The sequence below is a fragment of the Schistocerca gregaria genome, chromosome 7 (assembly GCF_023897955.1).
Source record: "Schistocerca gregaria isolate iqSchGreg1 chromosome 7, iqSchGreg1.2, whole genome shotgun sequence".
Taxonomy (NCBI): Eukaryota; Metazoa; Arthropoda; class Insecta; order Orthoptera; family Acrididae; genus Schistocerca; species Schistocerca gregaria.
Window position 1 is genome coordinate 22,511,390 of NC_064926.1, and position 18,982 is coordinate 22,530,371.

An 18,982-nucleotide genomic window follows, 5' to 3' on the forward strand; every position below is an offset into this window, starting at 1 on the left:
GTGTGCACCTGCTTCACCAACTGTGGTATAAATTACAAATGGAAATAACAAATTTCATGAATGTCCACCACAGACACACAAAGACTGAAACACATCCATTACATGATTTATTTCTTTACTGACATATACAACATGACTCAGTCAGATGCTGCCACATCTGGTAGATTACTGAGTTTGGCAGCTGTAAGAAATATTTTACAGTGGATGCCAAGTGAACTGAGACACGTTAGGGTCAAATTCAGAACACCGATAGCTTTCTCTGAACTTAAGCCTGATAACTTGCATGATCAAACCGATGTAAAAACCCAACTGTAGGATACAAAATTTATTGTGCCTTGTTACGTGTATTGTCATTTCAACAGTAAATCCAATTTTATATGTGAAGAATTAAAATGCGGATCAACTCTTCCCCTTTTTCATTCCTCGCCGACTCGATTCTTCTCGAAGATTCGATTCGGGTACTTCCACCATCAGAAGCCCAGCAGTAGATAATTATGAAATATACCATCTGGTCACATTAACGGGAGGACCTATCGTGTGCCCGGATGAACACCTTTTGCAGCAGGTACTACTGCAAAACGTGCAGGAAGAGTGTTAGTGAGGTTCTGGAAGGCACCATCAGGGATGTGGAGCCAAGCTGACACCAGTACTGTGGCCAGCTGTGCTAGGTTCCTCAGCTGAAGGTCCACTGTGTCAACAGCCCGGTCCAGCTGGTCCCACAGATTCTTGACTGGGATTAAATCTGGGGAGTTTGATGGGCAGGGGACTACAGTAAATTCATCCTGGTGCTCTTTAACCTGTGTACATACAATGAAAGCTGTGCAAGACATTGCATTGACATTCTGCTATATGCCATAGTTCTGAGGAAAAACAAACTGCACGTGGAGGTCGACACGGTCTCCGAGGACAGAAGCGTACTTATGTTGATCCATTTTGCCTTCCAGAATGGCAAGATCACCCCGGAATGCCACAAAAACATTTCTCATGTCACCACCTCCTCTTCCAGCCTGGTTGTTTGCATTTAGATGCATTCATCTGAAAAGGCCACCTGTCACCACTTAGTGGACATCCAAATGCAGTACTGGTGTGCAAATTACACCCTTTGCTCTCTAATGAACAAAAATCAGCACGGGTGCATGAACCGGGCACCAGTGGTGAAGGCACATACACAGCAACAGTTGTTGAAGAGACACTGTTGTAGAACATTGTTTTACCTGGGTGATCAGTTACTCAACTGTAGCACGTCTATTTGCCCATACACATCTCTGCAGCTGGGTGTTGTTCATCCTGTCATCTGTGTCCTGCGGTGCACCACAGTTGCCTTGGTGCCAGTTTTGGATGGACCCATTTTGCCACACATGGCAACCGAGGTGGCACATGAAAAGTTTACTGCTGACTGTGGGTGGTTACTGTATGCTGAAGTCGAACATAGGCATTGGTCACATTAATTGACTTGACTGTGTATTATATATAAATGTATCATTTACAAAATCATTTTCCAAACAATCATGTGTTAAGTAGGTCGCACACGGAATTTCGGTAAAGTGTTTAGTGCTTTATTTTTTTCTTGTTTCCTTAACAATAATTCAGTTTTGTTTGCAAATTCATGAGTTTTTGGATATTAGTCACAATTACATTATTCAAAAACTCAGAAATCCATTATAAAGCACTGAATATCGTACAAAGTCCGAGTGCAAGTGGGTACAATTCAAGTCGCCAAATTTGGTTCCGACATATTCTGCCAACTTCTACAGTACAGTTACGAGCAAATGAAAATTGATTAATACTGAGGAATGGAAGATGTTCTGTTTTGTTTCTCTGTGTTGGCAGACCTTCCAAAATTAATTTACATTATTCTGCAGAATAATATTGAGTGTCACATTTTAATTGTAGAGTTTGCCAATAATAATGAGCAAAGCAAAGTCTCCCATACCCAATACCATCTCATGCCATTGTTGTAAAATACATATTCAAAGAAAAGAAACCGTCTCCTAATGGCACCCATGAATAAAAGCAGAAATGTATGTAGTGAATAGACTTGTCTACTGTCCATCTTGCTTCGTGAGTAAAAGTGTAATAAAATATACGAGGTGCATTTTTTAAGTAAGGTCCGTTTGAACTTAAGAACACAATGAAACATTATTTCAAAAAAGTAAATTTATTTTCAGAAAGTACATACTTCACTCTATTTATCGACATAGTTGCCAAGTTTGTTCAAACACGTATTGTACCTCTAAACCAATTTTAAAATACCGTATTCATAAAAACATGCCATCTACTCTGATAATCGAGAGTTCACTGCCACTTTCACATCGATGTTATCATTGTAAAGGTTGCCACTGAGGTGTTATTTGAGGTGGAGGAACAGTTGGTAATCGCTCGGTGCAAGATCAGGACTGTAGAGTGGGTAGTCTAAAACTTCCCAGCCAAAACTGTCCAATAAATCATGGGTCTGACCTGCAGTGTGAGGTCTTGCATTGTCATGGAGAAGGACAATTCCCTTTGTCATCATGCCGCATCTTTTGGTTTGAATCACTCTGCATAGTTTTCTCAGAGTTTGGCAGTATTCTTCTGGATTGATAGTGGTTCCTCCTTGCATGAAGTTGACCAACAAAACACCATGCCTATCCCAAAACTCTGACGCCATTATTTTGCTCTGTTGCTTCGAATCAGGCACGATATGTGAAACCCGTGTTTCATCTCCAGTTACGATCTGACTCGAGAAGCCATCACCTTTTTCATGATAATGAGACCAGAACTTCATCGCACACTCAAATCTTTGGCTTTTGTGGTCCTCTGTTAGGAGTTTTGGGACCCAACGGGAGCACAGTTTCCCAAACTTTAGGTGTTCAGAACCAATGTTGTAAAGCACTGATCTCGATATGTCAGGAAATTCATTTGAGTGACCTGTTATTGTGCAGCACCTGTTCTCACGAATCCTCGCTTCAACTGAAGCCACCAAATTATCTGCAAATCAAAGAAGGACGACCAGAGTAGCCCTCATCGTGGACGTTACCACAGCCATTTTTGAATTCTTGTACCCACTTACGCACTTTGCTTTCACACATCACAGTATCACTGTACACTTCACAAATCTATCAATGAAATTCTGTAGCAGACAGGTTCCTTGCTGACAAAAACTGTATCACTGAGTGAATCTCACATGCGGCAGGTGTGTTGATAGTCTTAAACATTTTGAAAGCACAGAACAGAATCGTACAGGTTGGCTACAGAGCTGAAACTGAGCACGGTTATTCCCGAGGCATGCCGGTACATGACACACCTGCTCGTTGTGGTATGCGCATGAACTACTAGTGTCTACAACAAAACAGACCCTACTTTAAAAAAAAAAAAAAAAAAAGCCTCATAGGAGCAAAATTTCTACTGCCATCCAAATGTTAATTTATTGTAGTTCAGATGAGTTTATCAGCCCAGTCTTTTCACATCTACTGATCACAAGTGGGACATTGAAACAATATGCCAGAGTGAATATTGGGATTTGATTAATTTTAATTGATAAAACAACTTGTAGCTACTTGTGAGTTACACATTATTACACCTCCGGAATTTAGACATCCTTACTGATGTATTTCAATTAGATTTATGAAAAAAGTATCAGCAATAATGTGCTGCCACGATGACTAGCCCTCTGCTGCACAGAATTACGGCAGCAGAGGAAAGAGATCCAAAGCGATCGCAATTGTCGAGAGGGACGGAGGTGCGGTGAAATGACTTTACGCACCTTAATTCTGTACAGAAAACACAACTGCTTTGTACAGATCACCTGGGTTTCATTAAGAAGCATTTCAGAGACATTCTTCTTCAAATGTGGTGCTTTTTCGTCATAATGATTATGAAATGAGTTATGTGAACGCTGTTGTAACTCCATTACTCAATGAGTAGATAAGGGATGACATTTTGAACAGCAATTTAACATGCAGTCAGGCAGTGCGCAACCACACTGTTAGATTGTTCCAACATTGAATGATTTCCAACATCTATTGACCATCATTGATAAGAGGAAGGAACACATATAAGGTATTTTGATAACAAATAAAAACTGGAAGAAATGCGTAATTTTATTGGTAATTTCTAACACGATGTTTTGTGACACCAACAGCAGTCGGTAATGAAATTTACATTCATTCAATGATTATCAGCAAAATTTCTAAACACTTATTCACGTCCCACGGGACAGTAGAGTCCCAGGAACACAGTTTGGGAAATGTGGGTCTAGAAGGTCATTTGATGTTAAGTACTTAGTAGATGTTGTGGGGAAGTTATTGTGGAATGTAAATACGTTAGAAATAAAGCAGACCATGTACCGAAAAGCAGAAGCATCGATTTGTCGATAGGCACACACAAAAGGAGGAAAACTTGATGGCTTCTTTCAGAGTTATCCTTTGACAAGCTAGAAACACACACACACACACACACACACACACACACACACACACACACTTACAACTTTGCATAATGCCAACTACACTGACACATTGACAGTACCAATGGTAACGCTGATTGTGCTGGGGGTAGTGTCCAGTGGGGGAGGAGGAAGGAAGAGGGAGAGGAAGGCGGGAGGCAGGGAGAGGGACTGGGGGTGGGTGGCTAACAGGTAGAGTGGACGGCAGTTTGCTGGGTAGGGGGTGGCAGGTATAGCTGTTGCTGGTGGCAAGGGGCACTCGCTAAAGGCAACACGAATTGAGAGGTGTGTCAGGATGGAGGAGGGGGGACTGTTGGGTGGAGGGAGTGGGACAGAAGCGGGAATGTGTGTGTGTGTGTTTACGTACTCTAACTCTTCAAAGGATAACTACAAAAGCTAGCAAGTTTTCCTTCATTTTTACATGCCACAGATAAACCGATATTTCTGTATTCCGGTGAGTGGTCTCCTTTAAAACTAAGAAGTTAGTAAGCTGATTGTGAGCTATGTAGTGTAAAGCCATAAACGATGATGGTAGAATGCGAATGTATATTAGAGGGTAGAAAGTGTGGTGGGTCGCTTACCGTGGAGCTGATGTCACCTCGATCGGCGAGTGCCTGGGCACGTTCGTGGATGAGTCTGGCTAACCTGCACAGCAGAGCACCGTTGTCCAGCACGTCAAAGAAGTTGTCCCCCGTCACGCAGTCCAGCCCTGCAACAGCCACACTATGCTTCATCATCCACACACGTTGTCTATCAACACACTGATGAGCTTAAACATTATGACCACCCATTTATTAGCATGTCGGTTCACCTTTGGAACGCAATACAGAAGGAGTTCTGTGTGACACAGATTCTACAAAGCCCCGGTAGTTTCCGAGACCAAATGTCTACGTAAAAATTTCGCAAGACCCATAAATTATGGGCTGGCAGTGAGTGGGTGTCCCAAATGTGTTCCACTGGTGGGCTCAGATTAGGCAAATGTGGTGGCCGAGACACCAAACTTAGTTCGCTATCGTGTTCCTCAAAACACTGTAGCATAATGAGATGGACAGTGATCCCACTGGAAGATGATATGGCTGACAGGAAGGGATGCAGTTGATCCAGAATGATGTTCACATAGTCCGTTCCTGTAGTGGTGCCTTCAATTATTACCACAGGTCCTACGGAAACCCAATTAAATGTACTCCTTAGGAAAATGCTGCCCTCATCAGTCAGCATCTGTGGCGTGTGATTTTTCGAGCAGTCATTAATCTGCATAACAGTCTATCCAGAACAAAAAGTTCACTGTTACCAGTCACCGTTTTATTTATTTCCACGACACGTTTCGAAGGTTTAAACCTCCATCATTGAGTGGATTTACATTAGTAAGTATTACATTTGTGTGTGTGTTGTGTTACGATTTTTGGAGGAACTTGTGACACTGCCTGGTGGAGAAAACAAGACACTATTTCAGAATATGGTTTAGGATTACTTTTGACAAAAAATTAAACTGATATCTAATGGTAAACATTAAATAAGTAAACTACTGTACCTTCAGTGGCCACAGGTTCCTTTTGCTGTTGTAACACATCACATGTATACTGCCACATTTGTAAACAAATATGGCGTAAGAAATCAGCTGGGTGTAAGGATCGTATAACAGAAGAGAAGACATAATCGCAGAGTGCAAAGAGTATACATCATAACAACATTATTACAGAATAATTGCTTTAAGCATTTGGCGGTGTTTGTTTTGAGGTGTCAAATATATGTGTGTGTACTTCATGTGGTATATAAATCCAATTCTGACAAGTTAAAACTGCTAAACATTCATACTCGTTAAACAATCAGGTGAAATGTTAAAATGGCTTAAACTTCATACTTGTTGATAACAATTAGGTGAAATGTTACAGACTTAAATTACAATGATCATATTGGCTACAATAGTAAAGACATACATACATTACACTCTTTGATTGGGATTAATAAACAGATGTGAAGTGAGGGGCTGGAGGCAGAGAGAGAGAGAGAGAGATAGAGAGAGAGAGAGAGAGAGAGAGAGAGTGATTATGAGAGCAAACATTTACATGGCAAGGAGTCTTAAGATTGCATGTTGCATATATTAACTGCCTAAAGGTTGGGGTAATACATCGGTTAATGTTATAAAATATGCAGAAAGATATACACTTGTGCCAGTAGTTGATGTACATACAGTTTTAAGCTGACAAGGGGTACAAGCTGTTGGTGTGTTGAATTATATGTGAATGAGGTCAATCTCTTGTACTCTTGGTAGCTGTCAATATTTATGGTAAATATTAGGTGTGTGTGTGTGTGTGTGTGTGCACTTTTAAGAGTGTAGGCAGTTGCTGAAAACGGAGATGATACTATTGTAAATATTGTAATTTTTGTCATTTAAGATAGATTCTGGTTGTTTCTTTTGATGTTTGTATATTTGGAGTGTTTCAAGGATGTCTAGTTTTCTGCCCTTTGTTGGATGTGTAGGATGCTAATACTTGTGTTGTTAACATGGTGTTTTGTTTCATGCGGGTGGGTAGCTATTGCTGATGTGTGATATTTTATGTTTTTTAGTGCTGCCATGTGTTCCTTAAACCTAATGTCAAATGATCTGCCTGTCTGGCCTATGTAGAAGCAGTCACAGTCCAAACATGCAATTTTGTACACACCTGTGTGATGAAGTGGGTTTCGTGTACCGATGTTGTGGGGTAACTTCTGTCCAATCTTGTTGTCTGTTGGAAACGATATGCTTATGCCTTTCCGTATGAAATGTTACCCAGAAAGGGGGTTGCATGGAAGATGTTATTTTCTTTTTGTTTTTTGTGTTGTGATTCCTTTGGCATTATTGAGTGTTTTAACGTGTCTACTATGGAGTTGTTATAACCATTTTCAATAGCTGTTTGTTTTATTATTTCAATTTCTTGATCACATTTATCTTCTGAGAGTGGTAGTTGGATAGCTCTATTAATCATGTACAGGAATGCTGCCATTTTGTGTGCTGTGGGGTGGCAAGAGGAGTTGTGGATTGTGGTATGTGTTGTGGTAGGCTTCCGATAAATTTCAAACTGATGTCTGTTGTTCTTTATTCTAATGGTAAGGTCTAGGAAATTTATACTATCATCTTTTTGGTGTTCAACTGTGAATTTTATGTTTTCATGGGAGTTGTTGAAGAAATGATTCACCTCAGTTATGTCGTCTTTAATGCCTTTGATTAAAATGATGGTATCATCTACATATCTGTAGTAGTAGATGATATTTTTGAGGAGGTGGTGATTGGAATTCAGGATTTTGTCTTCTAGGTTACTTATAAAGATTTCAGCTAGCAATCCGGAAAGATTTGAGCCCATTGCCAGACCTTCTGTTTGTTTGTAGATTTTATTGTTAAATTTAAAATAGTTGTGTGAAAGTGTGAATTCAGGCAGGTCCATTAGTTCATTAACGTGAGTTGAAGGGATTTTTTTGTGTTTATGTAGGTTGGCATTAATTATCTGTAGTGTGGGATCTATTGGCACAGAGGAATATAGGTTTTGTATGTCAAATGAGGCAAGTGAGGCTCCATCAGGTACTTGTATGTTTTTGACATATTGTGTAAATTCTGTTGTGTTTTTAAGTGTTCTCTCATTATTGAATGTTTATGCTTGTTTGAGAATTCTGAAGAGTATTTTATTCAGTTGTGACTGGTAACAGTGAACTTTTTGTTTCATTTAATGTCAGTAACTGTCACGGTAAAGCCTAACCTAAAAATGTTCGCATTTAAAGTCTATCCAGACACGACCACTGAACTGTTGTAACAAAAAATGTGATTCATCCAAACAGATGACTCGTTTCCATTCATTTGAGGTCTAATTTACGCGATTCTGAGCCCACTGCAGTTGTAAATGACGTGTAGTCGCATTCCACAGAGGACGTCTGCTATGGAGCCCCACGCTCAACAATATGTGCTGAAAATATTGTACATGCACCAGTATGGTACTGTGTGTCACAAGACCTGCCACAGATCACCGCCTATCCTGCTCTACAGGGTAGGCGCACCTTGGACCTACACGTTCCGAGGTAAGGTGTGGAGGTCTGATACCTTGTCACTTACTCTCTGTTTGACAATCCTCCAACCACTTCCAACTGTTGCTCACTCGGGGCGGGTTTGAGAATGTGATTCCGCACAAGCGACTTATCATTTTGCGACCATCCACCCCCCATTACTCTCTTTTCTCTTGTACGCTATTTTGAGCATTAAGAAAACTTTATATTGATGACAAATTATTGTACCCATAGCATCCTCAACCTATATACTGTAGACATTCTGAGATGGAGTTACGTCTGAAGAAAATGTTTGGTGCCTATACAGTGCTTATAAACGTTTCTCCAGCAGACGAATGCATCACTGCTTTGTTAATTTTACTTTAAAATGTGTACCTAATGTCTGTTGCGTGGCGTTAAATCATTGCCACATCCGTGTTGTAAGTTTGACATTCTCATCTTGTGTGCACTTTTCATCCGAATGTACAAGGTCGAGTCACATTAATATGGCGACGCCAGCGTGCAGAAACCACTGACAGGCGGCACCACTGCCAGTGGAGAACACATACAGCGTGACGGCAGTGCAGGCGTAACGGCAATGTGCAAACAAAGCGGCTTATGTCACGTCCAAAACGGCACCATCATTGGCTCTTGGGCCAAGTTTGGAAGCATTTCTGAAGTGGCTAATATTCTACCGAGGGCCATCGACTATGAGGGTGGATGACAACTGCGGCGACTGTACAGGCGAACAGACGTGCAACTTGCTATATCGACATTTTTTGATGTAGGACCAGCAACCCTTTTATTTCACTATTAGTTTATTATAAATCTGATATAGCTGCGTTATATATACTTTGGTGACTAGTTTTGAACTGATCGGTTTATTCTGATCCTGACCTACTGAGACTACACTAAAAGCGCCTTATGTTAATGACAACCAGCTAAAATTGACAATTTCATCAGAGATGCAACTGTCGAGTAACTGACCGCCCAGACGAACCGAGGAGCTACCGACAGTGTCTCCTCGACGACCATTCAGCAAAAATTGACTCGACAGTTGGCACCTGGTCCATACATATGTGCCGATTACTGTTCATCAGCGACAAATGCTGGAACTTGCACGCAACTGGACAGCAACTAAGTGGTGACAGGTGGCCCTTGCAGACGAATCAGGTTTTATGCTCCATTGGACATATGGCCTAGACACGTATAACCCTGCATCAATCGTCAGGATGATTCTGGCCGGAGGAGGGAGCGTTATGCTATGGGAAATGTTTTTGTGGCATTCCCTGGAAGATCTCGTCAGTCTGGAGGGCACAGTGATTCAACACAAGTATGCATCTATTCTTAGGTACCTACACCTACGTGCAGTTTGTTTATCTTTGGCACAGTGGCATCTACCAGCAGAACAATGCAACATGTCATACAGCTGGCAGTGTAAGTGCTTGGTACGAAAAACACCAGGATGAGTGTACTGTACTCCCCTGGACGCCAAATTCACTGGATTTAAACCCAGACGAAAATCTGTGGGGCCAACTCGATCGGGATGGGACGTTCACGGCACGGATCCTGGTGAAGCTGCCCACGTCACTGAAGCCACCGGAGCTTCACGTCCCTGTTGGTACACACCAGAGCCTCTGATTCTCTTCCTATACGTCTGCACCACAAAGGGTGGTGACTGAGGCTTTTGACATGCGGTCCACAAAGGCGAAGATGGTCTGCTGGTTCAGAAATTGCACGCTTCAGTTCCTTTCAACCTATCGAGAGCCTGTCCAATCTATGTAACGCAAAATGTGACACAGTATCGTGTAGAAAAAAGGTACCACAACACCTTGAAAACACAGTCATTCCCATTTTCAAAAATTGTCATTTAGCTGATACAACTAAAGGGTTATGTCTCTTAACATCATTTGGCTGTGGAGTTTTGGAATACGTCTCACTCTCGATTATTACAACCTTCCAGAAAACAGAATACGAACGTACTTTCCGTAATCAAAGACTGAAATCCAGTTCACACTGTACTTCCATATGCCTCTCCACACCCCACAAGGCAGTAGATATCGGTACCCAGGTTGATACTTTCGGTGATGATCATTCTGTCAAAATGATGGAAAAATACCAAAATTGCTGATACATAATTGGAGGTTAATTTTATAAACATTTGATACCATATACCGCCAGAAACCTATCGGCATCAAACATGCACAACCGACGTTATACTGCATGTAAAAAGTGCACTATTAAGCAGATCTTCACTTCCGCTGTCCATTCTGCCGAAGTAGAACTCTGCTTTGATACGAATATTGACAAATTTCGATCGTATCATAAGCCAATCTACAACCAGAGAAATCGGTGCTACTTAAGAAATAATACTGTCATATACCGAGTAGAATGTGACCCCTGCAGTCCCTCTGTGGTTGCTATACTGGAGTTTCGTACCCGAAAAGTTTGCAGTTATTGTGTATGTGGATCTCTACACCGGAAAACTTTACCATGTGAATGTATTTCAGGTGCTGGAAATAAGATTTCTCACGGTGGAATGTTAATATCGTTATAAGTCCAGACGACTAAGAGGCCATGAAAGTCTAGTTATAAAATAAGAGCAGTGTCAAGTGCTGAACTACGTAGCCTCAGAGAGTGCAACGATTGTGGTGGGGCGCACTACCCGTAGCGCACAACAGGCGACTCGCATCTGTCTGCGTGCCGAGCTGCGAGACGTGGCGCTGGCCGCTCCAGGCGGAGAAAACGATCTGCCTGGCACGCGGGCACCACACGGCGACACGCTGAGTTCCAGCTGCTCGTGTGGCCAGGACTGGACTCCAGCAAGAGTAAAACGTGTGTAGTCATCCGACACCGGCACATTTAGTGCTGACGCACGTCGCCTGCCCCGCCGATGTATCTGGACGCGTAGCGTGGGGGTTGCAGCCCTGTGCAGCTGGGCGCGACAGTGGCGGTGCCGGTGGCAGCGGCGGGAAGCGCAGGAGGCCTCGCGTGCTCTGCCAGTGGCGTTGTTTAAACTTTAATCGAATAGATGGCACCTCCTTCACTGATAGCCTGCTACGAGCGCGCGCACACACACAACAGCAGCACCTGTCTGACAGCCACACACGTTGCACCAATGAGCTACACAGTTTTAAACTTAGGACAACTGCTCTAATTCTGACAACCAGTGGGCTTCACACTATGTTAAACTTAGTGCATGTGGATTTTTTTTCATTTCTTGCCTTTTCAACTTAAGACAAGAGATTATTCTTTCAAAAAGCCCGTCTTTTAAACTTAGGGAATGTCAGTTGTTTGGATTCTAAACTTATGTGGCAAACAGAATGAAATTTTCACTCTACAGCGGAGTGTGCGCTGATATGAAACTTCCTGGCAGATTAAAACTCTGTGCCGGACCGAGACTCGAACTCGGGACCTTTGCCTTTCGCGGGCAAGTGCTCTACCGACTGAACTACCTAAGCACGACTCACGCCTCGTCCTGACAGCTTAAATTCTGCCAGTAGGAAGGTAGGAGACGAGGTACTATCAGAATTATAAAGCTGTGAGGACGGGGCGTGAGTCGTGCTTTGGTAGCTCAGCGCATATGTAAATTACCGTTTGCCGGCGCGGTAGCTCAGCGTGTTCGGTCAGAGTTAACAGCCCTGTCATAAAAAAAAAAAAAAAAAAAAAAAAGCTGAGTTAATCGATCAACAACAAACTTAAACGGATGTCTTACGACGTCCGCCCCGAGCAGATACAACGAACGAAAGCGAACAAAATGAGATTAAAAAAAAAAAAAAATGCCGGTAGAGCACTTGCCCGCGAAAGGCAAGGTCCCGGGTTCGAGTCTCGGTCCGGCACACAGTTTTAATCTGCCAGGATGTTTCTTATGTGGTAAATGTTTGAACAGCACAAGTGGGGTGGGGGAATTGTTTGAACATTCAAGTTGAACATCAGAGGAATGGGGAAAATTGTTTAAATATTAAATGTGACCACAGCACAAGTGAACTTAAAACTTAGGACACGTCCCCGAATTTAGGATGTCAGTCACGCAAGCTATGACGTCAGAGGGATGGGAGAAATAATTAAACTTAGGAAAACTCGACTACTCCTTTTCAAACTTAGCTCAAACGGCCTGTGACATCACAGGAATGGGGAAACACGATTTTTTAATTTCCCGCTATTTTTCACTTAGTACCGGATTCTAAACTTAGCTTTAAGTACAGCTTATGACAGCTAATACAGCAGACACGAGATGGCCTCACAATTGCTCGATTGTTTAACGATTAAGTTCGTCAAGAAATGGCAGCGAAGTCTTTAGTGATCACTTGCTGACTATTTCTATACGCATTTTCATTCTCTTGGGTCTGTAATGTCTTAAAGTATGTAGCAATCTTTCGGTTCAGTTCTTGTTTTGTGAACTGAAGGGTATGTATAAGGGGTAAGGATACTCGTTTCTCTATGCTCCACGTACGTCATTTTCGTATTACTTGGTACGCCGTAAGCTACGTACTGCTCCAGTGTTATCTCCGTACAAGAACTGCGGCAGGTGCACCGCAAGGGCTTCGTCGGGCCTTTCTCAGGGTTCCTTGTGACGCGTAGTACGACCGGCCCACTGCAGTGCAATGGAGGTCTTTTGTTAAATCTCGTTTATGCTTTTGCGTAATTAGATCGACCAATCCACGCTTTAAATTACTGTGTCTCCTAAATCAGGAGCATGAAAGTAATCAGTACGATTGGATCTTACTGAATGGCTCATTTTGCAGATTCTCACGGAAAAGTTAGTATCGCTTTTAACCGTGATAAACCTTTTCATTTGAAAATGGGTCAAATGGCTCTGAGCACTATGCGACTTAACTTCTGAGGTCATCAGTCGCCTAGAACTTAGATCTACTTAAACCTAACTAGTGGTCGCTCGGCTCCAGACTGTAGCGCCTAGAACCGCACGGCCACTCCGGCTGGCTTTTCATTTGAGATAAACAGAATGCGTATTAATCACTCCTACGTACTTAACCCAACACTGGGGTAGTTTCTCGATTCCGCACCTAAAAGTCTGCTGTTTTGTACGAGGGCTGTTCAATACAGAATGATCATATTTTTTTCGCTCTAAAATTTAATCTTATGATATTCGGTTAGCTTAATGTGCAACAAACACTTCTTAGTAGCAGTGGCGGATTTACATGTAGACCCACTAGGCAGGGTCTGGGAGCGGCCCCTCGGTTAGCAAGAGAAGCAGCTTGAGAACTGGGTGGGCGACATCAATGCCCTCACACATATTGCCAATAATACATTAGAAAAACCACTTGTGCGAGATGAAGCTTCAGCTTTATTGAAACAACTCAGCTGTCTAGAAATAGTATTCATGGATGGAAGGGCATACTCCAGAGAGTTAATAGTGTAAGTCTGAAATTGCAAAGCGTAAATATTGATACTAAAATAGTGCATGAATTATATGAATCACTTGCAGTATTTATTGCATCTATTCGTGGCATGTTCGACTACTATGAAAATATAGCCATGGAGATTGTGATTGATATAGATATTGATAAAAGACCACAAAAACGCAAACTTCGTGATGACGAAGAAGCGGACTCAGAAGAAGTTTTTCTGACTGGAAGGGAAAAATTGGGAGTCGAAACATTTCTCCCAGAACTCGACAACTTGTACGCCGAATTAGTGAGATGGAAGGAAAGCTACAGGACACTGTTGGACTCCTTCACAGTTTTCAGTAACCTTAAGAACAGTTCACCTGATAATACTGCTGAACGTGCAGCAAAACTCCAAGTGTCATACAACACAGAATTAGAGCCTTCCTTCCCTAGTGGATGTGTACATTTCGCTGAACATTTGAAATCTTCTGAGATTGCTGATATACCAGTAAATTTTTACGAAAAGAGGGGTTTCCGAATGTTGACATTGCCCTTGGAATATTTCTACGTATGGCGCTTACAAATTGTTGAGCAGAACGCTTGTTTCCTGCTGTTAAAAGACTGAAATCGTACCTACGTTCTACGTTGTCTGAGGAGAGACTGAACGCCTTCACATCGAAGCCGACCTCCTAACTGAAACCGTCTGAACTACGAGGCGTGTTTTTTTAAGTAAGTACCGTTTTGAAATTTAAAGAAAGACGTGCTAAGATATCTCAATAATTTTATTTTTACATGAAAGCCTGTACCTTAATCTAAGCACTGAAGCCATTACTGTCCTAATCTTCCTTGTTGACGTTGTGTACTGAGTGTTTAAGATGCCTTCGATAATCGTGAGTCTCGCCGACTGTGAAGTACGGGCTCTTATAAGATTTCTTAGTACTAAAAGCCTAAAAGCGATCGATATTCATCGTGAGATCTCTGCAGTTTACGGAGAAAACATTATGAGTGATGGATTGGTAAGAACGTGGGTGAGAGCATTTAAAGATGGTCGCACAAATGTGCACCAGGAACAACGGAGTTGGCGTCCTTCGCTCGTTAATGAAAGTTTGGTGGAGGAAGTGGACAATAAGGTGAGAGAAAACAGATGTTTTACGATTTCCTCCTTGCGGGATGACTTTTCTAATGTTTCTTGTAGTGTTTTGTATGACATTGTGACCGAGCACTTGAATTACCGAAAATTGTGCACAGTTTGGGTACCGAAAATGTTGACGGATGTGCACAAAACCAAACGTTTAGACAGTACATTAACTTTCCTTGAGCGGTGCTACAATGACGCTGAAGATTTCTTAAGCCAAATTGTTACGGGCGATTAAACATGGGTGGCCTACGTCACACCAGAATCACAGCAACAGTCCATGGAAGTTGACCAAGGACATCTTTTTTCTGCAAAACAATGCTCGTCCACATGTGACCAAAGATGTCATCACATCTTTTCGATGGGAAACTCTAGATCATCCTCCGTACAGCCCCGATCTTGCGCTCAGTGACCACCATTTGTTTCTGCACTTGAAGAAACCCCTGGGCGGTCAGCGTCTTCAAGACGACGACGAAGGCAAAACAGTGGTGACGCAGTGGTTAACAAGTCAGGCGGCAGACTTTTATGAGGAGGGTATTCAAAAACTGGTACAACGTTATCACAAGTGCCTCAATATTAACGGAAATTATATAGAAAATTAGATTTAGGTACAGGCTTTCATGTAAAAATAAAATTATTGAGATATCTTAGCACGTCTTTTTTTAATTTCAAAACGGTACTTACTTAAAAAAAACAAGCCTCGTATGAAGATATGATCAACGAGTATTCTGCCGTCAAACTAGACACAAACTTTGCTGACTGGTGAACTTGTTTATTTATTCATACTAGTTTTAAAAATTTAAGATTATAATGTGATTTTTATTATAAGTCAGACCACATTCATTAGATTTACAGACTACGAATTACCTGTTTATTTTACAATTGCCGATGGCAGAACGCGGAAGTAAACCACGTTTACGTGCAGACGTGACCGAAGGCAGCCGACAGTACCAAACAACACCCGAGTGACGCAGGCCGCTCGGCGCTGTACAGTCCAGTCGTACTGACACTGCAGTACTGTAGTGTATTACGACTGATGCGTATTCTTGGCGTCTTCTGAAATGTACAGTTATTGCGGAAATATGCGTTAACGGAGGGAACGCTCAGATGAAAAAGTGTTAATAAGTAATGTAGTTCAGTTCTGTCCGTAAGTACATAAATCTTTGCTGATACCGTCAGAGAGAGTTATGGTGAGAGCAGTAGTTTCAGTACAAAAAAGTTCAGCCCTTACATAGATTAACGGTATTGTGTACACCTAAAATGTAGCATCTAGCTACACAGACCCTAATGCTTTACACGTTAACTATTAGATTATAAAACAAATTTGATTTTTCCTCACTAGTCTGTAAAATTATGTAATAGCACTCCTATTCTGTGTTTGCTTGTGTGTATTTAGTTATCAGTTCGTGTGACGAAATTCTGTTAGATTTTCATTTCTTACGCTTTCTTATAGATCCACGTATGTATCGAATGTGTTTTTTTTAATCTATTGCACATTCAAGTTATTAGATAGTAAAACGACAGTGTAATTTTAATTTTGAACGCATCTCTGTAAAAGTAATTATTAATTTCTAATGTATGACACGTTCGCTTCAATTTTTAGATCGTAACACAACTTATTTATTTTCATTTTCAATGGTTTCGTGTAAAAGAACATATTAAAAGCGAATGTGTAACAAAAATCCGTTGTCTCCTACACGCTGCGCTCAATTTTTAGACCATAAAAGAAAAGTTATTTTCCTTGTGTTCGTTTCTGTTGTCTTTCGACAGAAGAATGTGTTAACACGATGCAGTTTTAAGTTAATTTTATCCGCTGCCGTACACCAAGTACAGTTCAGGAACCATATTACATTTTGATTGAGCGCGACTAGTCCGCTGACGCGTCCTTCAGAACAACGAACAGCAGATTACGGAAACAGCTCACAGCGCTCGCACAGACTGCGACCGTTGCGGTCGCGCTGTTCCAGACTGTAGCGGCTAGAACCGCTCGGCCACCCCGGCTGTCGACAAGGTCAGACATGTTCAGTATCGCCTAGCGATGCAGTGGAGGTAACACGCGAGGAACAATATGCGGCTTTGAAGTTCTGCTTTCGTCTCAACAAATCTTCAGCTGAGGCCTATACAGTGTTACAGGAGCCTATGGAGAGAGTGTTCTTCCCTACCACACAGCTCGAAGGTGGTTTAAAATGTTTAAAGAGGGGAGACAATCAATTTCAAAAGAAGGTGAACCCGGTGCTCCAGTTACTGCTCTTACATCAACCTTGCTGCTGTCATTGTGGGTGAGGATCGACGAATTACCTTAAGATCACTTTCTGAAACACACGTTCGTGACAGAAAAATTACACATGACACGTCTTTGTGCGCGATGGTTTCCAAGACTGTTGATTCTCGAACAAAAGTACATTCGCGTACAGGTCTGCATGCAGTTAAAGTTGATGTTAGAGGAAGATTCGGAGTGTCTTTCAAATGTAATCACTGCTGATAAAACTTTGCTAGATCATTTTGATCCTGAGAGCAAACAGCAAAGCTCACTGTGGAAATCTCCTTCATCACCAACCCCCCAAAAAGGAAAAAGTAGTTGCTTCTGCTGGGAAAGTTATAGTCATCTGATTGTACCTGCACACACATCAGTAACTGGCCGATACTACAGGGATGTCCTGTAAGTATTGTAATTCCGTATGAGGCGCGAGTGAGCAGACTTCCGGAAGCAGGCTGGGTGCTGCACCGCGACTGTGCCCGGCCGCGTCTCGCCAGCGTTGTTGCTGAAGATGTCGCAGAAATCCACGCCAAGTGCATCCCTCACAGTCCGGATGTGGCTTTCTTCTGTTCCCTAACATGAAGAAACGCCTTCGTGGAAGGCATTATGAATCATCAGAAGAAGTGCTGAAGGTTTCGGAGGCGATTTTGAAGGACCTCTCAAAAAATGGTTTCCAGCATGTATTCGAAGACTGGCAGAAACGCTGGGACAAGTGCATCGCATTCATAGGATACTGCTTTGTGAAGGACCATCAAAATTATGAGGATGAGTAAAGGTATGTTGTCAAAAAATTATGATCATTCTTTATTGAACTGCCCTCGTACTTTAAAAACGCTAGCAAGTCATGTTGCAAAGAACAAGGAAAAATTGGGAGTCTGAGTACCCAATATATAGAATAATCAGAGACGTGGGATTTAGCACATCCGAGTTCCTGGACGGCTGTTTTTGTTAAGTTCACGGTTTATACACTGGTAAGTTCACGGTTTATACAGTATTTCCTCAAGTTGCTCATGGCCTGGTGCCAGATTCTGTACACGTTGTTCGTCGAAACTTTAAACCGCATGCAAACAAAAGCCCGCTCATCGTGCTCACGATCATCGGGCGCCGTAGAGAAGGCACACCACATGCGACGCCATTAGCATTAGGCGCTACTAAGCGCCAGTTATTTTGTTTCAATTCCAGCGTGAGTGACACAGTGTGGCATGCAAAGGCACTGAAAGTGTTCGCGGCTTGCGCCAACCACAGCGCCGAGTGCCTGGCTCCTGCTCCTCAGCTCACAGCACAACCACAGCGCCGAGTGCCTGGCTCCTGCTCCTCAGCTCACAGCACAACCACAGCGCCGAGTGCCTGGCTCCTGCTCCTCAGCTCACAGCACAACGCTTTGTGTGTCCCGCCAGTTGTGCTCCTGTGGTGTCGTCGTTCGTTTGCACTGCGAATATGTAGAGAAACATGGACGCAGAAGATCGTTAAAATGCAGTGAGAAACAAACTGTGCTTTATGTCTTCGGAAAGCCACTGGACCGATATTAACGAACTTGGTATACATCTCCCATTGTCAGGCAACAACACCTGTGGGGCTAAGAACCACCTACGTATCAGAGTTCATGAGATGTGACCCCATAAATAATGAGATACGTGAAAAGGTGGCGCATCATGCTGGACGTTTAAATTTATTACTTCTGTGCTACTGATAGTATTCGGAATAGCCGGCCGCGGTGGCCGAGCGGTTCTAGGCTCTTCAGTCCCGAGCCGCGCGACTGCTACGGTCGCAGGTTCGAAATCTGCTACGGGCATGAATGTGTGCGATGT

General features: G+C 42.4%; 1 protein-coding gene across 1 annotated transcript in view; it reads right to left on the reverse strand.

Annotated features, from left to right (window-relative positions):
* LOC126281741 (uncharacterized) overlaps positions 1-18,982 on the reverse strand; it is a 500,256-nt gene that overhangs the window by 78,754 nt on the left and 402,520 nt on the right. The window contains exon 4 of the mRNA XM_049980928.1: positions 5,005-5,132. Within this exon, the coding sequence (XP_049836885.1) occupies positions 5,005-5,132 (128 nt within the window). The remainder of the gene's footprint in view (positions 1-5,004; positions 5,133-18,982) is intronic.